Source organism: Canis lupus, chromosome 8 (genome assembly GCF_011100685.1).
Source record: "Canis lupus familiaris isolate Mischka breed German Shepherd chromosome 8, alternate assembly UU_Cfam_GSD_1.0, whole genome shotgun sequence".
NCBI classification, from domain to species: Eukaryota; Metazoa; Chordata; class Mammalia; order Carnivora; family Canidae; genus Canis; species Canis lupus.
The window spans coordinates 29,056,370-29,080,847 of record NC_049229.1 but is presented as its reverse complement, the minus strand read 5'-3'; the positions used below and the strand labels follow the sequence as shown (position 1 = coordinate 29,080,847).

The following is a 24,478-nucleotide window of genomic DNA, read 5'->3' as shown; positions in this document are numbered from 1 at the left end:
TTCTTCAATGATTCTTATTTTTTTCTGGATCTCTGTTCCTTTTGAGGATTGATTACGTATATAGGACCTCTCTCTAGATAAATTTTGCCAACAATTTCAGATATTCAAGAACTTCCCAAAAGTACATTACCATTCCTTAGTACATGTTAGATCATAATAGCTAATATTTATAAGCATTTCTCAAATGCTAGGCATTATACTAATGCCTTACATAAAATTTCACTTAATCCTTAGATTAATTAGAAGATACTATTCTTACTCTAATAGCATAGAGTTTTAAGATATACTATATCTAAATATATCTAATATTTAGATATACTATATATATCTATACTGTACAGTATATATATCTAAAACTACATACCTAAAAACTCTATATAACCTATCAGATCAACACTATCATTATTTTCATTTTACAGATCAGCTGAGTGAAGCTTAGAGATACTGTTACTTGTCTAATGCCACATAGCCAGTAAACAGGAGATGAGATTTATGGTCTTATTTCTTTGATCTCAGGTTTCCGGCTCTTCATCACTATGATACATTGTCTCTCACTAAGGCCTTTCCAAATTAATTAAAATTAATATATCTGAAAAAAGATATAAACATATCCAAAGATATAAGACAATATCATATTTTTTATTTATACCACCCTCATTCACCAAGGAGAATTTGAAGTAGTTACAGAGAAGAATACAAAATAAAAAAATATACAGGAATATGTATGTGTGTGATGGTGATGGGGAATAAAAAAATGAAATATAACTAGAGATAGAGCCAGAACCCAAAGTGGATATCATAAGGTCATCTATGATTGATATAGAGGTGAGCCACATATTTGCTTCTGAATGGCATAGTGGCCAGAGAAAAGAAGGATTTAATCAATATTGTTTTACCTGGTACTGAACTGGAGAAAAAGATATTTTCTGCACAACACTGTGTAGACAATATCCTCAAGAACATTACACAATAGTGGCTTTCAAGATAAATGTTTCTTACATATTTCTTAGTACAGGCCAAAGCATGATGTCAAAGTATAGGTTAGAACAGACAATTAATTCTATCCATGGTACAATGTAATCTTAAGTATAAAACGTCTGGACTGGACTAAAGATAAAATGTAGAATAGACAGGGAGATGGAAAGACTAGACATTTCTTCAGGTAACCTTTCTGGAATGAAGCTTTTGAATTTAACAGTTGAGAGTTTATTTCAAGAACCTGGAGTACAGAAATTCTATATTGTGTAGTAGGCCAGATTTATATGCATAGACAGTCAAACAGAGGGTAAAACTGATAACTTCTCAGGAAGGTCAGGGGACCTGAATAGGATTAGATGTCTGAATTTTAGACTTTCCACCAAAATAAGTTGAAGGAAGACCCTATATTTAAAGACAATATCTAATTCACATTGATGTGTAAATATGTAATGTTGGAGTCATGACTGAAATTGAAACAGAATGTTTTCTTTGTTTTTGTTAAATAAGAATGTTGGTACAATATAACATGATTATGGAAAGCTGCCAAAGCAGTACTAGAGAAAACATATTGCTGTAAATATCTTATTAGTTTACAAAATAATAAATTATGTATCTATATAAGAACATAGACAAAGAACAAAGTAAAAACCTTAAATATGTAAGAAAATTTAAAAATTAAAGAGAAGAAATAAACTATTAAAATTGACAACTAATATATTTTTTAAAGATTTTATTCATTTATTCATAAGAGACACACAGAGAGAAACAGAGGCAGAGACACAGGCAGAGGGAGAAGCAGGTTCCATGCAGGGAGCCCCACGCGGGACTCGATCCCGGGACTCCAGGATCACACCCTGGGCCAAAGGCAGGCGCCAAACCACTGAGCAACCCAGGGATCCTCAAAATTGATAACTAATATTTAAAAACCTTGTTAGAGTTGCTACTTTGAAAAAGAGAACTAATACACAGCACTGTGCTAGCTGCTAACTGAATAAAAATAAGTTTTTTATAGAGAATTCAGATAGTTATTTCTAAATTTTATTTTGGAAGCAAGGAGGAAGGAATCAAATTAAGTTCATTAAAAGGGGAAACATTAGAGTTATGCCTTCAAAGTTTGGTTAAGATGATGGCAACAGGTATAGAGCCCCGGGTAGAGGAGAGACATTTCTGGAAAATGAAACAGCCTAAGGATATAGAGACAGGAAAGAATATTGTATGCCATTTAGAAATAAGGTAGGTAAGATTTAATTGAAACAAATCATGGAAGATCTCATTAAGAAGGAATGAAGAATAAAAAGAAAAACAGAAGACCAAAGTTTGAGCTTTAAGGAAATGTTCTTAGGGACAGTAGGAAGCAAAGTTGGTTTGAACGTGGAAGAGGTAGGTGTTCAACCTATATTTGTCGACTGAATGAAAGAAATGGCTATTCCTGTACAGAGGTCAAACAATAAAAATGGGCCTAGTGATTTCACTAGGAGAACATGAAAGCAAGATGATGTACTCTTTGAATATATAACTTTATAACCTAGTTAGGAAGACCAAGAACTACATAATAGTACAATGTCATACAAATAATCTAGTGTTTCATATTATGTTTACCTTTAAAATTGAAGTATGTTTTAAGCATGTCTCTCTGTAATGTTCCTAGAGAATTCTGAATCCACACACTTTTTAAATGTAAGACTTCTACAATTATACTAATAAAAAAGTCAATACCTTTTATATGATAGGGGAAGATGTTTAAAATAATTCTGGAGGAGTTATCAGATTAGATTTTCCTTTTAGATTGGAAACTTTACTATATTCACAGAAATATCTATTTCAAAGCAAATAAACCAAAACTTTAAAAGTTGTTAGATATCCAGAGAGGAAGCCTTTTAAATTCAACCACATCTATTTATCTGTTTATCACTAGATAAGCACAAGGTATGAATGTTATGGTGATATTATTACATTAAGTGGAGATGCTATTGCTACACCAAAGATTATATACTGTAACAGTGACATTATCATTTTTAACACTTACACTGAAGCCAGAATTAGCAAAAACATTTACATTTTGGGAACTTTTTAGAACATAAATGGAATAAAATAATTTTCTAGGTAAGATTAATAGGTTTGAAAGTCTCTCTCTCTGTATATATATTTTTGTTTCTATTTCTATATTTATCCTGCATTCTACTGACACATGTTTAAAAAATAAAATTAAAGTCTCTTCCTAAATTTAAAGGACAAGTTGGTTACCATACATTTAATTAAAGCACCTTACTTCACTAGGATTATATGAGAGATGACAATACAGAAGTCTAACTATATTTCAGAGAACTGTTCTGTTTAAGACACTATCTTGCTTACCTTCTGTGAATAGATAATGATACCAAATTAAAGCAAGCTTGTGTGTGTATAAATCACACCCCCAAATCTACACATCTATACCACACACCTAGTGCCATATATCACTGTGATGACTGATTCACTGCTCAACAACATGGTCAATCGATTGTAGAAACTTCTATTGTTCTTTGTTAATAGGTTAGCATTGGCCTCTGTTTGCTGATCCAAAGTATAAGGAAAGGCAGAAGCAAGGCATTTATAAATTTAATTACATGATTAGTTGTTTCAAAATAATTGTGTCTTCATATTATGAGGTGAAGTAACATTTTCTGAATCCTGATACAAATAAACACCATCTTAGACATATGATACCTTAACACTGCTAACCCAAAGGTATGTAGACATAATCTGATAAATTTGTTTAATGGCAATATTGCCACCCTTACTGACGAAATCTTAAGTTGTTAGTGTGGCTTTATATATTAGACCATTTATAATATATTCATGTAAATCCTGGTTTCTTTCATTTATCCTCCTATGCAGAGGATATAAGTCACAGAAAATAACAGTATGTTCAATACAAACTTTTAAAAAAACTATTACTTAGGGCCAAGTTTTGAATGCCTTTTAATGTCTTGTGACCATTCTTTCAAACTCAAAAATGTACCTTACATTCAGAATATGTTTTAAAAAAACATAAGCTTTCCATTAAAATATGCTTCACAGGATGAGGATTTGAAGTTAGATTCTCAGGTGTAAATATAAGAAATATACTTACCTTTGATTCGAGGTAGACATTTGCTGATGACATTTTTGTAATTTTGCATATGTAACTAACTAAAGAGATGGCACAAAGAATAAACAGACTATCATTAATTAATGCTCGAACAAACACAGTCCATTTCAACTGATTTTCTGGGACATCTCCGTGGACTAACATTGCACAAGTCAAGTTCACCACTAAAAAAAGAAGGCTTGCCAATATAAAGCCCAAATGCAACAGAATTCTGAAAGAAAAAAAATAAATTTATTAGATGTTTATATACTAATGAGAGACTAGATTTAATTCTGAATTAGTGTGTTACTTCAGATACAATAATAATACCTTCAGTTTAAAATCTTTATAATTTCATTTAAATACAAATTTAATAATGACTCAGAGTTACTTGGGATATCTTTGCTATTATGGAATTAATATCTAAGCAATTTAAAAATGGCATTAGGTTTTAAAACATTAATTTAAGGATAATCACATGTGGACTTGAACTTAGTTGTCCATGCCAGGAAGAATAATATAAGATTATTTTAATACTAATTAAAGTAATCCTGTACTTTTCATTTTTTAAAAAAAGATTTTATTTATTTATTCATGAGAAACAGAGAGAGAGAAGCAGAGACAGAGGCAGAGGGAGAAGCAGGCTCCATGCAAGGAGCCCGATGTGGGACTCAATCCCCAGACCACAGGATCATGTCCTAAGCCAAAGGCAGATGCTCAACCGCTGAGCCACCCAGTCAGGCATCCCTACTTTTCATTTTTATAACTACTAAACATATGTTCATTTACCTTTCCATTCTAAGAATTACCAGGCTTTTATAATCTGCTTGGAAAATTAATAAACTCTATCTAAATTTAAATTGATCACTAACATTAGTTTTAAGAGGTTAAGGGAAATGTGTTTTAAATAATGTTCAACTTTTATGATCTTCTGACTATCCATAGTAACCATTACTTTCAAACATCACCAAAGAAGAACATAGGTACAGTATATGTAGAGTTTCAAGCACCTCATTGATACCTCAGCTTCTTATAAAGTTATACTTACTATGCATACAGAGCAACTCTGAAAATGAAATGCCTTAACTGTAGCTCCCTAAGAAAAATGAGATCACTGCATAAAGTGATCTTACCTTTCAGGTAAGCTGTAGATATTTGTATTAAGTAGCTGTAACAGCTATCTATTCCCAGTTCAAATATGTTTATAACCTAAATTAATATGAGCCAGAAATTTATTTGGCATCCTCATATCTTCTATTTTGGGTCACTTTCAAGAGTGGAAATCATAAAATGTTGTCGACCTTTGGAAATAGTTTATAAGAGGTTAATTGAAGGTAATGTGTAATCTATAACAAGCAATCTTTGTTAAGTGTACAAAGTATAAAGATTTTAGTTGGTGAAGTTTATATCTTAATATTCTCTTCAGATTACATAAGTAATAATATGTAATTTAAAACCCAAAAGGGACCTTGAAGTTATTCATATAACCAGGGGAGTCCAAGATTTAGAGAGGCTAAATGAGTTGCACGGTCAACAAGTTAGTGGGAGAATTGGTCTGAAACCCAAATTTCTGACTCCCCAGCTTAGCATTCTCATTTTTGAGGTTAATCAGTACTGAAACATTCCTTAATTCATGGAACTATTCTATACATGCTTGCCCCAAACAGTAAAATCTAACTTTAGTATGTGTGGGCCCTATGAAACTATATCTCACATCTAAAGCAGCACAGTAGCAGAGCAGCAAAAGAAGGTGTTAAGCAGCAATATGGCTGAAGGAGGAGAACTGTGGTTACTCAATTCATTTCCCATGTGCTAATCTAACTACTGGACTTCCTATAAAACTACTACAGCACCTTCAACTACCATGCCCTTCTACCTTGAGAAGTCTATTGTGAAAAAAATTAGATCTTGCTACTCATGAAACTTACTTGTGTTTGTCAAGTTCAGTGGCACATCTGACTTTACATATAACCTATAAAGAAAGTATAGAAAAAGGTTTTGAAAAAACACTTGTAATATAGTATTCATAAACTTGTTTTGACTTTGTGTTTCAAGTGATACAACTACAAATAATATGTTCCAAATAACATTAGATCAGTAAATTCAAATATTAACATCTGAACTACCATGAAGCAAAACAAGCAGGTTTCCAAAGGCTTAAGTCAGTAATAACTTTCTTTGTTATAGTCTTAAATTTAAATTTCTATCTTTAAAATTTTAAGCAGAATAAATGAAACATTTATTGAACTTTTATTATGAGCCAGACATTGTGCTGGATAGCTTACCACCTAAACTTCATTATATTACTTACATTTTGTCTTAAAATGGAACTACTTACTTAAAAATGAATATGGCTGAATGTTCTTCAAAGATTATTTTTCAAGGGAATAGAAGGGAAGGAAGAAAAGGGTAGGAAATATCAGAAAGGGAGACAGAACATAAAGACTCCTAACTCTGGGAAACGAACTAGGGGTGGTGGAAGGGGAGGAGGGTGGGGGGTGGGGGTGAATGGGTGATGGGCACTGAGGGGGGCACTTGACAGGATGAGCACTGGGTGTTATTTTGTATGTTGGCAAATTGAACACCAACAAAAAATAAATTTATTAAAAAAAGATTATTTTTCCCTAAGATGAAATGAAGTAGTAAAAGGAAACAAGGGACCAAAAAAAATGAACACAAAGATAATGAGCATATATATTTAGTAAACTTTCTTCCTTCACAAAGCCTTGCAAAGGGTAAGTTCTCAAATACTTGTTGAATAAAATGAACATGGTAAATTCTGAGAGCATAGTGTGGAAGGTCTTAATTTCTTACTAGTGAATTTGGACTTTATTTATTTAGATAATGAGAAGACACTGACGTTTGTTTGCTTGTTTAAAGATTTTATTTATTTATTCATTCACAAGAGACACAGAGAGAAAGAGAGAGAGAGAGAGAGAGAGAGAGAGAGAGAGGCAGGGACACAGGCAGAGAGAGAAGCAGGGTGCATGCAGGAAGCCCGATGTGGGACTTGATTCTGGGACTCCAGGATCACGCCCTGGACCAAATGCAGGCTCTAAACCGCTGAGCCACCCAGGGATCCCCAATACTGAAGTTTTTTATGTAGACACTCCAAAATATGAAATTTCATTAATCTGGCATCAATGCACAGGCTAGTACAGAGGAAATTTGGGCAAGGAGAGGAGTAAAAAGACTAGTTATAGGACTATTTAGATAAGGTATTAACTTTGGGGGCATGGAAAGAGTCAAGTATAAAACAGTATAAAGAAAAATAGTATAAGTACTCAATAACTTACTAATTTTATTCAAGCTTTTATTGAGCATACATTATGAAAGGTGCTGTGGATTCATAAATATAGTAACTTTCTACTCCCAAGAAGCTCAGTGTACTGAAGAAATAGATAAACCACTTATTCTGATACTTTGTGGTATCAATGCAAAAGATGCTATCACCTCATCTAAGAAGGGAGAAAGACTAATTCAGTCCAAGAAATGGTGTGAGGTAAGGAGAAAGGGGAAAGACTGTGTAGTCAGGGGGGACTTCTCAGGAAATCACATTTAAGCCAGAACCAAGTTATGAAGGGCAAATTAGGTAAATTTGGTGTTAGGTAAATGCTCAGGCAAAGATAGTAGCTTATGCATGTACCCATATCTGTGTATTTTGGTTACCCAGAAGCTAGATGTGATACAGGCATCTAAAATATTATCCTATTAATTTCCTAATCATTCTCAGATATATCCATTTTCTCTGTCTCCACTACTAAGGTACATATTACAACACCTTTTTATTTGGTCTCTCTGCTTCCATTCTTTACTCCGTTTATATCTTTAGAAGGTAAGGGTTCATTTTACTACTTTTTCTTTATTCTCACCTGTCTACATTTAATTTTAATTATTCTTATTTTATAAATTGTACTAAAATATGTATAACACAAAACTCACCACTTAACCATTTTTATTTTTTTCACTTAACCATTTTTAAAATATATTTTTTTATTCATTTGAGAGTGTGCATGTGCCTCTGTGCATGTGTGTGCATGCATGTGCAGGAGGGAGGGGCAAAAGGAGAGGGAGAAGCAGACTTCCAGCTGAGCAGGAGGCCTGACAGCCAATCCTGGGGCCTTGAGATTATGACCTGAGCCAAAGGCAGATACTTAACTGACTGAGGCACCCAGGCACCCTTTAATCATTAAAAAAAAACCTTACATATTTATTTTATAGAGAGAGAGGGGGAGAGAAAGGGCAGCACAGTGAGAGAGGGAGAGAGAAACTTAAACACTCTATGCTGAGCTTGGAGTCCAACATGGGAAATCTCATGACCCTGAGAACATGACCTGGAATGAAACCAAGAGTCAGGTGCTTAACCAACTATGCTACCCAGGTGCCCCCCATTTAACCATTTTTAAGTGTATAGTTAAACTTCATAAAGTATATTCACATTGTTGTGTACACCGTCATTATCATCCATCTCCAGAACTTTTTCATCCTCCTAAACTAAAACTCTGTATTCATTAAACAATAACTCCTAATTCCTCCCTCCTCCAGCACCTGACAACCACCATTCTACCTTCTGTCTGTGAATTTGACTATTCTAGTAACCTCATATAACGGGAATCATACAATAATTGTTCTTTTGTGATTGGCTTATATCACTTAGCATAATGTCGTCAAAGTTCATCCATGTTATAACTCATGTCACATTTTCCTTTTCTTTTAAAGCTGAATAAGATTCCACTGTATGTATACATCATATTTTGCTTATCTGTTCTTCCATCAATGGACACTTGAGTAGCTTCCACCTTTTTGGTATTGTGAGTAATGCTGCTATAAACAATATATTCTACACATGAACTTGTTTTTATATGATTAAAAAAATCATTTGACAGTAAATTGTATGTATGTGTGTTGCTTCTTTAACCCTAAATATGTAATTCAATGTATACTTCCTTAAAAAATAAAATTCTCTTATGTGACTACAATATAATTACAAAAATTATAAAATTGAATATTGATATAATACTATTATCTAATTTCCAGACCTTATTTAGATTTCGCCTTTTGTTCCAATAATGCCATTTATGGGAGGAAAAAATACCAGGATTATGTGCTAATTTGTGAATATAACCTCCTTTAATTTTCAGTTTTTCCCTTTGTATTTACAGTGATTTTGTAGATGCTTCTCAGTTTGAATTTGTCTGTTTTTTCATAATTAGATTCAGGATATGCATTTTGGTAGGAATACCACAGAAATGATGGTGCTATGTTCTTCTCAGTGAATTACATCAGGAGTTTCATGGTGTTGATTTGTCCCATTCTTGTGATACTTTGAGCAATTGGTTAAGGTAGTGTCTACCAAGTTTCTCCACTAAGTTAGCATTTTTCTCATTGTAATGAGTACCACATGGAGAAATATTTACAATATAAATATCTTCTGTTATTCAAACTTTCATCCATTTGTTTTGGCATCTATTGTCTGAATATATATTTCTTAAAATGGAGCATTTTCATTTTAAAAAGTAAATCTGATACTGTTCCAGGACAAAGCTCACACTCCTTTCGACATAACAGGTCTTTCATCATCCCACCCTACCTTCCCATTACTTCATCTTTTTATCCCATCTTCAATCTCATGGTCTGGTCATTTTGGATTATTTACAACTCTTCAAATAAGGGATTCAGTTTCACAACTCTGTGCTTTCCCGTGTGTTTTTACTTTACCTGAAATCAGCTTTCTGGGTCATATAACAAATTCCAACTCATCCTTCAAGACTTTACTCAAGTGTCATCTCTTATACTGTCACCTTAAGTGACTTAGGAAAAGAAACACCACTCTGTATCCTTGCTTTACTAGTCACATTTTATGGCATTTATTTACATTTTTATTTCCCTCTTAAGAGAGACCATAACTTACTCATATTTATAGCTCCAGTGCCTAGCATAATGCTTGGTTCATAGTAAGTTTTCAGAAAATGTTGGAATAAATGAGCAGTGGGTTTAGGTTAAAGCAAGTATTCTGATATGTGAAATACAACACAAGTTGAAATTGGAGGGGCAAGCAGTTGCTCAGTCACGGAAGCCTTGTAGAAAAAGGCTAAAGAATTAGTCTTTAACTCCCACAAATTCTGTAATACGATTTTATGTTTGAGTGATTTCTTAGGTAAAGTGGTGAAAATGGATTAGAATGGTGGGAAGAACTCTAGTTAATAAATACTGTTGAATTTGAGTGAGTCTACTCAACCACCTTTTCAGGTTATGAATCTAAAGACTTAAATGTGAGGACCTGAAAACATAAAAATCCCAGAAGAAAGCACAGGTAGTAATTTCTCTGACATTAGCCATAGCTACATTTTTCTAGCTGTATCTCCTCAGACAAGGGAAACAAAAGCAAAAATAAACTATTGAGACCACATCAAAATAAAAAGCTTCTGTATAACAAATGAAACCATCAACAAAACAAAAAGGCAATCTACTGAATGGAAGAAGACATTTGCAATTGATACATCCAATATATGAACTTCTACAACTCAACACCAGCAAAACCAAATAATCTAATTAAAAATGAACAGAAGACATGAAAAGACATTTCTCCAAAGAACACACACAGATGGCCAACATACACATGAAAAGATGCTCAACATCACTCATCCATTAGGGAAATGCAAATCGAAATCACAATGAGGTATCACCTTGCACCTGTCAGAATGCCTAAAATCAAAACCACAAGAAACAACAAATCTTGGTGAGATGTGGGATAAAAGGAACCCTTTGTGCAACATTGGTGGGAATGCAAACTGGTATGGCCACTATGGAAATCAGGATGGATGTTCCTCAAAAAATTAAAAGTAAAAAAAATAAATAAAAGTAGAATTACCATATGATCTAGTAATGTCATTACTGGGTATTTATCCAAAGAATATGAAAACACTAATATTAAAAGATATATGCACTTCTATGTTTACTGTAGCATTATTTACGATAGCCAAGACATGGAATCAACCCAAGGATCCATTGATAGATGAATGGATAAAGAAGATGTGGTATATGTATATAATGGAAAATTACTCTGCCATAGAAAACAATGAAATCTTGCCATTTGCAATAACATGGATGGATCTAGAGGGTATTCAGCTAAGTGAAATGTTTCAGAGAAAGACAAATACCATTTCACTCACTGTGGAATCTAAGAAACAAAACAAATGAACAAAGAAAAAAAGAAACAAACAAAAAAAGACTCTCAGAGAAAATACAGAGAACAAATTAGTGGTTGCCAGAGGGAAGGTGAGTGGAAGGATGGATGAAATATAAGAGTACACTTATTGTAATGAGTAGTGAGTAATGTACAGAATTGTTGAATCACTACATTGTACACTTGAAACCAGGATAACACTGTACATAGTTATACTGGATAAAAAAGAAAAGAATGTCATATAAATGGAATTATACAGTATATAACCTTTTGGAATTGGATTTTTTCACTCACCATGATTCTTTGGAGATGCATGTAGATTGCTATGCATACGAATACATTCATTCTTAAAAAAATAGTAAAGAATTGATAGAATGAGTGCCCCACTGACAAAAATTTCAAAAAGTCAGATTGTGGAATTGATTCTTAGGTTTAAAATTTATTACATATAGGCAGAAATTTTGAGAAGTTAGGTGACTGGGAATATAAGAAGGAAGTACAATCACCTACAGAAGTGACAACTGAAACTTCAACTAGAAGACATTTGAGAGAACAATTTGGAATAGAAAGTCACCCTGTGATATGTTCACATCTAATGTCAGAATGAAAAATCACAAAGAGGGAAGAAAAGAGATAGGCAAAGGAGACAGTCATAGAAAACTGCATAGCAGTTTATTTTTTATTTTTTAAAATTTTATTTATTTATTCATGAGAGACACACAGAGGCAGAGACACAGGCAGAAGCAGAGGGAGAAGCAAGCTCCATGCAGGGAGCCTGATGCAGGACTCGATCCCAGGTCTCCAGGATTATGCCCTGAGCTGAAGGCAGACGCTCAACTGCTGAGCCAGCCAGGCGCCCCTGCATAGCAGTTTAGAGGTAATAGAAAGCAAGTATAATCTTTGTTAAATTCCACAAAAAGTCAAGAATGATTAAGAAAAAGACCATTTGGTTGAGTTACCAGTATGTCATGGGTACCTTGGAGAAAATGGTTTTCAGTGGAATAATAGAATAAAAAGTACGATGAATTAATAGAGTTAAGACAGTGGGAAGAGGCCATATGAGATATATTTGAAGTTAAGGGAAACCTGGGAAAATCTATGTTGAGAAATATTTCTCTATGAATATTACATATTTCTGCATGGTATAGGTCTTCTGAGCAAAGGGCTTTGCATAGCAAACATCCTTGAAATAGAGATGGTGTCTACCTTAAGTCCAGAGGGAAGATTTGTTTCCTGACTAGAAGAATAGAGAATATCTCCCTCTCTGGAGATATTCAGGTGTGAGGGCAGGTGATGGTCTTCCTATCCTTCCTTGTTTACTTTCCAGAGTAAAGATAAGATCTGACTGTCCGCCTCCTTTCATTTCAGGGTTCTTCCTCTGTAACATACCTTGCTGCAGGCACAAATAACATCAGGCCCTTACTGTGTTAACCATGTGGGAATTGGGGCTAATGACCTGATGCAAGATATTACTTTGGTTGTTGTTTTTGCCATGAGTAATAAATGGTCTTTTTCTCTGACCCATGGGCCTTGCGTTTTCTGTCAGTATATGTATATATAACTGTGGCAAGCTAATCTGTTAGCTTCAAGTAAGGTAAAGTCTCAGACTTTTCAGTTTCTGATTTAATAATCTGCTGGCCAGAGATAAACTAGAGATAGTGAAATGATAAATGGAGAGCAGGGGAGAGGAAGGGAGAGTTCAATTGTTAAAGAAGGCTCTAAAAGAAGTTGGTTAGCCCTGAAAAGGAAAACATACTTTTGAGTCAAGAGGTTAGAAGAGACACTTGAAAAAGTAGGAAGTCTGCAGAGAAAATTTAGAATAATCTATAAACCAGCTCTGTTAAAATCAGAAATTTGGATGTAGCATGGATATAATCATTTTGATATAGAGAAGATAGATGAGAGAATTGGGCAGATGGATTCTATTTTTTTCTAGTAAAGTAGGAGGCAAGGTCATATCCTGGGAAGGGATGTTAGATTTAAGCACTTATAATATGGAAAACATTTGGAACACATGAACAGAAGGGTTATAAAGGAATATATTGAGAAGAATATAGGTCCAGCTAAAGTCAGGTAGTTGACAGTGGATACAGTCTGCAAGATTTCCTAATTTTAAAATTGAAACAACCTAATAGGAAAAAAAATGGATGCCGTTATAAAAAGTTCAAATAACTAGATTTCATTTTTCATGTAATAATTTAAACCTGTAAGATGTAAAACTATCATAGAGAAAGAAAAAGTGGGTGAGTAAACTATATTGTCACAGCATAAAGCAAAGAAGGGGAATACTAGATTGACCATAGGTTCTAAGTACAAAAGACATCACAAGGAAGAAAACGGAGTAGAGAAAACAGAAGTGGTAAAGTAATCAAAAGTTAGTATGAGGGTGAAAAACAGATAAAAGGTTGATTCCAAGATGTTTAAGGGAAAAGAGGTTAGAAAGACTGGTTAGAAAGACTTGCTCCTTTTTCTTTTTCTTTTTTTTTTTTTTTTAAAGATTTTATTTATTTATTCATGAGAGACACACACAGAAAGAGAGAGAGACAGGCAGAGGGAGAAGCAGGCTCCATGCAGGGAGGCTGAAGTGGGATTTGATCCCGGGACTCCAGGATCAGGCCCTGGGCTAAAGGCAGCGCTAAAGATGGCGCTAAACCGCGGAGCCACCTGGGCTGCCCTGCTTCTTTTGCAATAGTCGACCCAAGGTGTGGCCTTGCTGTTGGGTGGCTCAAATAGAAGGGGAGGGTTTTAGGGCTCTAAGAAGCCATTGAATTGAGACACATTGGATGGATTATCAATATCGGCTTTGAAAGAAGATCTATATAACAGTAGACCAGGCCAGAAGAAAGAAAAGCTGATTCATCCAGGAAAGTGGAAGTTATTATTATAGCCAATGATGACCTAATCAGATGGCATGGATTTCAGGGATGATGATAGTACAATATCAGTAGGTAGTACTGGGAAACATAATATAGGCTGATTGTTCTTCCCAAAATTGAGATGGGGGGAGCTTATCCTTATATACAAAGTGTGATCTGGAAAAAGCTAGATTTTAGTGAAGGCATTTAAAAGTTTCAAATGAAGAACAGAATGGGAAGAGGGTGGGAAGTGTAATAAGATTACAGATCATATACAGGGATAAATAATGGGCATGAGACGGAGTTGAGCAGAATAAGGAAAGAATTAAAGGTCAGCTATCAGCTGAGATATGCAGAATATGTTACAATGCATCATAGATTCAACCAGGTGCTTAAGTCACACTGAGAGTATAATAAGGTTAAAAACAATGATCTGAGTAGATTCCAAGTATTTATAAATATAGCTAATAAAATGTGATCTTGAGTAAAAAAGAAATTAGTAATATAAAAAAGTCAAGCAATTATATATTATTTGTTAAGATAGTGAAGGGAAGTTCATGAAACATAATAAACATGTACTTTACGTAGATTTTTTTGAAGTTTAGAATAGTAAATAACATACATCTAAGTACCTTGCTGATGTCAATTTATGACAGAGGGGTCATATCTTCTTCCTAGGTGTTTCTTAATATCAGAAAAACTAAATAAATGGGCCATTTATAGAAGGATATTGTTTTTTTATTACGAAGGTATGAAGAATTACAATGGAATATCACTCAGTCATCAAAAAAAGAAATCTTACCATTTGCAATGACATGAATGGAACTTGACGGTATTATGCTAATTGAAATAAATCAATCAGAGAAAGACAAATTATCATATGATTTCATTCATATGTGGTATTTACGAAACAAAACAGAGGATCATAGGGGAAGGGAGGGAAAAATAAAATAAGATGGAGTCAGAGAGGGAAACAAACCACAAGAGACTCTTAACTAAAGGAAATTAATTGAGGGTTGTGGGAATGGGGTGAGGGGATGGGGTAACTGGGTGATGGGCATTAAGGAGGGCATGTGATGTAATGAACACTGGGTGTTATATGCAACTGATGAATCACTGAACTTTACCTCTGAAACTAATAAAATACTATATGTTAATTGAATTTAAATATAATTTTTAAAAAGTCTGAAGAATTATATGGGTTGGTGTGTATCAAATGTTTTTCATCATATAACCCATCTTTCTCCCACAAAATAGTGGCCCTTAATTCAGAAAAAAATATTTAGAATTTTTGAATTAATAAATATTTAAAATACTGTTATCAGCATACTTTTATTAAAATTTTTTATTTTATTTTATTTTTTAAAGATTTTATTTATTTATTTATGAGAGATACAGAGAGAGAGGCAGTGACACAGGCAGAGGGAGAAGCAGGCTCCATGCAGGGAGCCCGTCATGGAACTTGATCCTGGGTCTCCAGGATCAGGCCCTGGGCTGAAGGTGGTGCTAAACTGCTGAGCCACCTGGGCTGATCCTATTAAAAAAATTTTAACCTGGGGATCCCTGGTGGCTCAGCGGTTCAGTGCCTGCCTTTGGCCCAGGGCCTGATCCTGGGGTCCCGGGATCGAGTTCCACGTCGGGCTCCCGGTGTGGAGCCTGCTTCTCCCTCTGCCTGTGTCTCTGCCTCTCTCTCTCTCTCTGTCTATCATGAGTAAATAAAAACTTAAAAATTTTTTTTAACCTATTTTTAAAAAAGATTTTATTTATTTGAGACAGAGGAAGAGAAAGCATGTTCGAGGGGTGGGGCAGAGGAAGAGGAAGAAGCAGGTTCTCTATTGAGCAAGGAGCCAGATGGAGGGCTCGATCCTAGAATCCTGAGATCACAATTTGAGCTGAAGGCAGACACTTAACTGACTGAGCCACCTAGGTGCCCCTTAAAATACTAATAAGTTATCTGAAATTGTTTTTCCATTTTAAAATGTCAACTCCATGTTTTGTCTCTCCTCCTCAAATAAAGGGAAGAAAGATCAGAGTATGACAAATACGTTTTATTTGTGAATGTTATCTAATGTAAGTTTAATTAGTGAAGGTATCCCAAGATTTGAGGAAGAGTTAAACTGGAACTATATGTTATTTATTGTTTTTCATTGCATGTGTAACTATGTTGCTTCGAAATGGTAGGTACTGAAATCCTTACAGAACGAATGATTTTTATAGAATTTCTTTTTGTCAAGTTGATTTTTCCACTTTTGTTAACTTCAAATAGAAACTTTATTGGAGGGCAACCCCGGTGGCGCAGTGATTTGGCGCCGCCTGCAGCCCAGGGTGTGATCCTGGGGACCCCGGATTGAGTCCCGCGTAGGGCTCCCTGCGTGGAGCCTTCTTCTCCTTCTGCCTCTCTCTCTCTCTCTCTCTGTGTCTCTCATGAATAAATAAATAAAATCTTAAAAAAAAGAAAAAAAAAACTTTATTGGAGTTTTCATTGGAATTTTCAAATGTATACTTTATTGGAAAATTCAGAATTGATGCAAAAATGAATTATGGTGAATATAATCTCTTCTCCATGGTGAATAGATAGACATAAATATCCATCTATGTAGATTACTTTCACAGACCTAGCTATTCATAGTTTCCATCTCAATTGCTTAAGTTCCCATGAAGAGTAGTGCACCATTTTCAACCTTACCGTTGCTATTGCTCGCATTAAAAAAAAAAATGAGGCTTTAGCTCCTCTAGTTATAAATTGAATTGATGGACTTCTTTCAGATGTTCTCTTTCAATGCCTATATTTCATTTTTAAGAACTCTTTCTTTTAACCTTCAAAGTATTTTTTCTTTACCGTAGCTTGTTCTTTCTAGGATACATAGGATATAATATCTTTTTGTCTCTTAGGATACTAATAACTTTTTCTTTTAAGATTTTATTTATTTGGGATCCCTGGGTGGCGCAGTGGTTTAGCGCCTGCCTTTGGCCCAGGGCGCGATCCTGGAGACCCGGGATCGAATCCCACGTCAGGCTCCCGGTGCATGGAGCCTGCTTCTCCCTCTGCCTGTGTCTCTGCCTTTCTCTCTCTCTCTCTGTGACTATCATAAATAAATAAAAATTAAAAAAAAAAAAAGTTTAAAAAAAAAAAAAGATTTTATTTATTTGAGAGAGAGTGCACGAGTGGAGGAGAGGGGCAGATGGAAAGGGAGAAGCAGACTCCTTGATGAGCAGAGAGCCTGACATAATGCCAGGACCCTGGGATTATGACCTGAACCAAAGGCAGATGCTTAACTGAGTTTCCCAGGTGTCCGAGACACACTAGACTTTAAAACAAAGACTGCAACAAGAGACAAAGGCACTATATAATAATAAATAGATGATCCAATAAGAAGATATGACAATTGTAAATATTTATGCCCTCAACATATGAGCACCCAAATACATAAAACAGTTAATAACAAACATGAAGGAACAAATCTGATTTTAATACAATAATAGTAGGGGACTTTAACATACCACTAACATCGATGGATAGATTATCTAAATAGAAAATCAATAAGGAAACAATAGCTTTGAATCACAGACTGGAACAGATGGATTTAACAGATATATTCAGAACGTTCCATTCTAAAAGTCTACTATACATATTCTTTTCAAGTGCAAATGGTACATTCTCCAGAATAGATCACATATTAGTTCACAAAACAAGCCTCAACAAATTCAAGAAGACTAAAGACATACTATGCATCTTTTCTGACCATAACGCTATGAAATTAGAAGAGTCAGCCAAAAGAAAAAGTCTGGAAAGACTACAAATATATGGACGTTAAATAACATGCTACTAAACAATGAATTGGTGAACTAGGAAATAAGAGAAGAAATAAAAAAGTGTATAGGAACAAATAAAAATGAAAATATGATGGTTCAAAGCCTTTGGGATGCAGAAAAAGTGGTTCTAAGAGGGAAATTTATAATAATACAAGACTACTTTAAGAAACAAGAAAAATCCCAAATAACCCAAACTTAGACCTATGGAACTAGAAAAAGAACAACAAATATAAAACTAGCAGAAGCAAGGGAAAAATAAAGATTAGAGTGGAAATAAATGATATAGAAACTAAAAAACCAAAGAACAAATCAATGAAATCAGGAGCTGTTTCTTTTTTTTTTTTTTTAAGATTTTTTTTTTAATTTTTATTTATTTATGATAGTCACACAGAGAGAGAGAGAGGCAGAGACACAGGCAGAGGGAGAAGCAGGCTCCATGCACTGGGAGCCCGACGTGGGATTCGATCCCGGGTCTCCAGGATCGCGCCCTGGGCCAAAGGCAGGCACTAAACCGCTGCACCACCCAGGGATCCCAGGAGCTGTTTCTTTAGGAAAAAAAGAATCAATAAAATTGACAAACTTCTAGCCAGACTTATTAGGAAAAGAAAAAAAATGAAATAAATAAAATTACAAACAAGAGAGGAGAAATAGCAACCAAAAAAAATGCAGACAATTATAAGAGCATATTATTAAAAAAATATGCTAAGAAATTTGACAGCCTGGAAGAAATGGATAAATTCATAGAAACATATAAACTACCAAAACCAAAACAGGAAGAAACAGAAAATTTGAACAGATAACCAGCATAGAAATTAAATCTGTAATCAAAAACTCCCAACAAACAAAAGCCCAGCACCGGATAGCTTCCTAGGTAAATTCTACTAATAAATTAAAGAAGAATTAATAACTATTCTTCTCAAACTATTCCAAAAAAACAGAAAAGGAAGGACAACTTCTAAATTCATTCTACGAGGCTAGCATTACCCTGATACCAAAACCAGATAAAGACATCACACAAAAAAAGAAAACTACTGGTCAATATCCCTAATGAGCTTAGATGCAAAAATTCTCAATAAAATACTAGCAAACTGAATCCAATGACACATTAGAAAAATCATTCATCACGATCAAGTGGGATTTATTCCTGGGTTTCAATAAGAACATTATATCAATAAGGGAAAATGTAAGAACCATATATCATTTCAATAGATGCAGAAAAAGCATTTGACAAAGTATAACATCCATTCATGATAAAAACTCTCAACAAATTAGGTTTAGAGGGAATATACCTCAACACAATAAAGGCCATATATGAAAAACTCACAGTTAACATCATCATTAATGGAGAAAAACAGAGCTTTTCCTCTAAGGTCAGGAGCAAGACAAAAATGTTCAATCTCATCACTTTTATTCAACATAGTACTAGAAGTCCTAGCTACAACAATCAGACAACCAAAAGAAATAAAAGGCATCCAAATTGGTAGGGAAAAAGTAAGACTTTCACTATTTGCAGATGACATGATGCTCTATATAGAAAGCCTGAAGACTACACCAAAAAACTGCTAAAACTGATAAACGAATTCAGTAAAGTTGTGGAATACAAAATCAAGGTACAGAAATCTGTTGCACTTCTAGCCACCAATAATGAGGCAGCAGGAAGAGAAATTAAGAAAACAATCTCATTTACTATTGGACCAAAAATGATAAAGTACCTAGGAATAACTCTAACCAAAGAGGTGGAAGACCTCTACTGTATAAACTATAAAACACTGATGAAAGAAATTCAAGACAACACAAAGAAATAGACATTCCACACTCATAGATTAGAAGAACAAATATTCTTAAAATATTTTAAAAGCAATCTACACATTTAATGTATTCCCTATCAAAACACGAATAGCAGTTTTCACAGAACTCAAACAATCCTAAAATTTGTATGGCACCACAAAAGACCTTGAATAGCCAAAGTAATCTTGAAAAAACAAAAGCAAAGCTGGAGGCATTGTAATTACATACTTCAAGTAATACGACAAAGCTGTAGTAATCAAAACAGTATGATATTGACACAAAAATAGACACATAGATCAATAGTACAGAATACAAAATCTGGAAATAAACCTACAATTGTATGACCAATTAATCTCAACAAAGCAGAAAAGAATACCCACTGGGAAAAAAAGTCTCTTCAAAAAATGGTGTTGGGAAAACTAGACAGCAACATGCAAAAGAAAGAAATGAGACCACTTTCTTTTACCACACACAAAAATAAATTCCAAATCTAAATGTGAGACATGAAAGCATAAAAATCATGGAAGGCAGTAACTTCTTTGACATTAGCCATAGCAACTTTTTTCTAAATATGTCTCCTGAAGCAAGGGAAATAAAAGCAAAAATAAACTATTGGGACTACATCAAAATAAAAAGCTTCTGCACAGTGAAGGAAACAATCAAAAAACTAAAATGTGACTTATGCGGTGGAAGAAGATATTTGTAAAGGGTTATTATTCAAAATATATAAAGAACTTACACAACTGAACATCCAAAAAATAATCCAAAAAAATAGGCAGAGATACGCATAGACATTTTTCCAAAGAAGACATATAGATTGGCCAACATACACACACAAAGATGTTTATCATCCCTTACCATTGGTAATACAAAACCACACACATCTGTCAAAATGCTAAGAAAAACAGCAAAAGAAGTGACAAGTGCTGGAATGATGTAGAGAAAAAGGAACTGTTGAGCACTGTTGATGGGAATGCAAATTCATGCAGCCACTATGGAAAAGAGTATGAAGGTTCCTCAAAAAGTTAAACATAGAACTATGCTACAATTTAGTAATTGTATGACTTGGTATCTACCCAAAGACTATGGAAACATTAGTTTGTAAAGATGTATGCACTCCCATGTTCATTGCAGCATTATTTACAATAGCCAAACTATGAAAGCAGTGCAACTGTCTCTCAATTGATGAACGGATAAAGAAGACACACACACACACAGGGATATTATCCAGCCATTAAAAAGAATAAAATCTTGCCATTTGCAATGACACAAATGGAGCTAGAGAGTGTAATGCTAAGCAAAATGAGAGAAAGATATATACCATATGATTTCACTCGTATATGGAATTTAAGGAAAAAAAAAAAGAGAGAGAGAAAGAGAGAAAGAGAAATCAAGAAACAGAATCTTAACTAAGAGAACAAACTGATGGTTACCAGAGGGGAAATGGGTGTGAGATGGACTAAATAGGTGATGGAGAATATGAAGTGCATTTGTTACAATGAACACCAGGTGATATATGTAATTGCTGAATTGCTATATTGTACACCTGAAACTAATATAACATTGTACGTTAACTAACTGGAATTAAAAACAAGTTTCTTCTCTCTGCTTCATCTGTTTTCTTTCAAGTTGTTTAAAAATGATGTTATACAATCAAATTGGGGTGTTTTGTTTTATAGTCAAACAAAATTCCAGGTTAATACTGAATATAACATATGTAATTTTGTTCTCACCTGAAATTCCACTAAAACAATAAATAAAGGGATTTTCTTAAAAGGCATAAACCCCCAAGTTTGAGTAGAATGGGAAAGGATACAATAATAAAAATTTGGAAGCTAGAAAGCAGGCCATGTGTGTACAGAAAAGTTAAGATAGGGGCACCTGTGTGGCTCAGTGGTTGAGTGTCTGCCTTTGGCTCAGGTCATGCTCCTGGGGTCTTGGGATCGAGTTCTGCATCAGGCTTCCCTCAGAGATCCTGCTTCTCCCTCTGCCTATGCCTCTTTCTTTGTGTCTCTTATGAATGAATGAATAAAATCTTAAAAAAAAAGAAAGAAAAGTTAACATAGCATGCTTAAGACTGTTAATTTAGAAAAGCCTGTTTGTAAGGTTGTTCTTTGGCTGGTATTTGAGAACTTGGATTTCAGGAGGATTCAGACCATTCCCTAAATGATAAGGGTGTTTCATCATGCCTAAACTGTGCAAACAGTAAGGTATATACTCAACATCTACTTTCCTTTTGGGAGCCTGGAATTTTGGTACGTCTTAGGCAGAGAGTGCTTACCTGCTTTAATCCCAATAAAAATACTTTGGCACTGAGTTTCTAATGAGATTCTCTGGTAACATTTCACATGTGTAATTATATATCATTACAGAAGGAATTAAGTATATCCCATGATTCCTCTGAGAGAGGAATGCTGGAAGCTTGTGCATGGTTTCCTCTGGACCTTACTCCATGTGTCTTTTCCCTTTGTTGATTTGACTGTATCCTTTCAATGTAATAAACTATAATCATTAGTATAATAACTGTGAGTCCTTCTAGCAAATTATCAAGGCTAAGGATAGTCTTGGAAACTCCCAAGAGAATATGTGACTATCCAAAAAGGATGAATCCCAAAGCAGTAGGGAGTAGGGTTCACAACCAACCTAATATATATTTCAGAATCTTCAAAAGATATAGGAGCCAAGAAAATAAAGTACTACTGAAACTGAGAATGGGGGTTGCTAAAACAGGTAGATAAAAACTATTTAATGGCAGTTAAATCCCTAAATCTATTTACTACTCCATGCCCTGGAAAAATGCCCCTTATTCATCCTGACAGATATCTGGATGTTTATTTTCTAGAGAGATTCCTCTGGCCTGGAATATGAAAGTTAGATGCCAGGCACAGTTGATAGTTTGGCATCATACTAAAAGCAGAGACTTTAACAATGAAAACCAAGTACAAAATTCTCTCATCTCTTACCCTCTTCCCCAATTAGGTTCTCAAAAATGCTGTAAACTAGACCTCTATTCTTCTTTTTTAAAGATTTATTTATATATTTGTTTGTTTGTTTATTAATTAATTTATTTATTTATGATAGACATAGAGAGAGAGAGAGAGGCAGAGATATAGGAGGAGGGAGAAGCAGGCTCCATGCCAGGAGCCCAATGCTGGACTCAACCCCAGGACTCCAGGATTGCGCCCTGGGCCAAAGGCAGGTGCTAAACCACTGAGCCACCCAGGGATCCCTAGACCTCTATTCTTTAAAGGATTAGAGTAGTTTTTCACCATGAAGAATCTGATCATCCAAAGAGGAAAGACCCAAATTTACCAACATCAATCGTTCCCTAACAAGTTGACCAGTCAGATCACCCAACAATGTGTACATCCCTCACCCATGTTTAGAGCTTCCATTCTTAATTATGAATAAAAATCCAAGTATAGCTCAAGAGTTTTTAATTAAAGATAGAGATCAAACAAGCAGGAAAAAGAAAACTATACAGAAAGAAAAAACCTAAACAAAAAATCCTATGGTTAATAGAAAGATAAGATACTGTAATCATGAAACAAAATAAGATTCTATTAATAAAAAATTCAGAGACTAAAAAAGAGCTCATATAAATTAAATATGTTGATAGAAATGAAAAATAAGAGGTCTGGAAGTTGAAGAAATCACCTCAAAAAAGTAGAGCAAAAAGACAGAAAATAAGAGAGAAGAGGTAAAAGGATTTGTCTTGGGAGGTCCAACAGCCAAATGTTAGGAGTTCCAGAAAGAGCAGAAACAAAGGAGGAGAGAAAATCATTGAAAAATTAAAGAATGTATCCCTCAAGGATATATGTGACTAAATTGAAAGAGCCTGTTCAATGTCCATCAAAATGGATAGAAAACAGACTCATATGAAGAAATAATTCCTAATTTTCCCTAATCCTTAGGGAAAATTATCTCCAACCTAGAATTCTATAGCTGTCTAAACTATGAATCAAATATGACAGAATAAAAATATTTGACATGAAAAGTCTCAAAAAACTGCTTACCAAGCACCCTTTCTCAAGAAGGTACTGGAGGATTACTTCGCTGAACAAAAGATAGGCAGTGAATGATTAACTCAGGAGGCCTGAGCTGCCTAACTCTGCATATTTCAAAGAAAGGCCCTTCCCTGGCTCTTGGAAGGTAATTCATAAATCCTCCATGATACCAATGTCTTTGTTTACCTAGAGCCTCAGGCCACACCAAATAATCTATGCTAATAATGTGATTTATTGTGGAAACCCTGGGTCAAATGGTACCAATTTTGATCTTTGAGGAGGCTGGAGATTAAGAAAAAAAGGTCTGCCCCAAAGACACCCCATGCTTACATCACTGACCTCCCAATAAAAACCCTGGACACTGTGCCTTAGGTAAGCTCTCCCAGTTAGTAATACTTCACAGGTGTTGTCATATATTGTTGTAGAATAAATGCTATATGTAAGACTCTGCCTGGAGAGGACAACCAGAGCTTGTCCCTGGTCTCTTCTGTACTAAAAGAAACTTTGGGATTTAATCCAATAATTTAATTTCACAAATAACAAAGATGAGCTTTAGAGATTAAATGCATTGTTAAGGAACACATAGGAAATTGAAAGGATTAAAATCCAAGTGTCCTGACTCCTAATTCAAGACTCATAGGAATGTTGGTTTTCTTTAATATATTTGCACATTTTGGTCTGTGATGGTATATATACTTCAAGTTAATTCCCTAATTTTTTTAATTCCCTAATTTTTAAGGTG

At 34.5% G+C, this 24,478-nt stretch overlaps 1 protein-coding gene across 1 annotated transcript in view; it reads right to left on the bottom strand.

Moving 5' to 3' along the window:
• Positions 1–24,478, bottom strand: part of GPR137C (G protein-coupled receptor 137C) — a 65,134-nt gene that overhangs the window by 21,254 nt on the left and 19,402 nt on the right. The window contains exons 2-3 of the mRNA XM_038544722.1: positions 6,016–6,059; positions 4,091–4,319 (exon numbers count right to left, since the gene is read on the bottom strand). Of these exons, the coding sequence (XP_038400650.1) occupies positions 4,091–4,319; positions 6,016–6,059 (273 nt within the window). The remainder of the gene's footprint in view (positions 1–4,090; positions 4,320–6,015; positions 6,060–24,478) is intronic.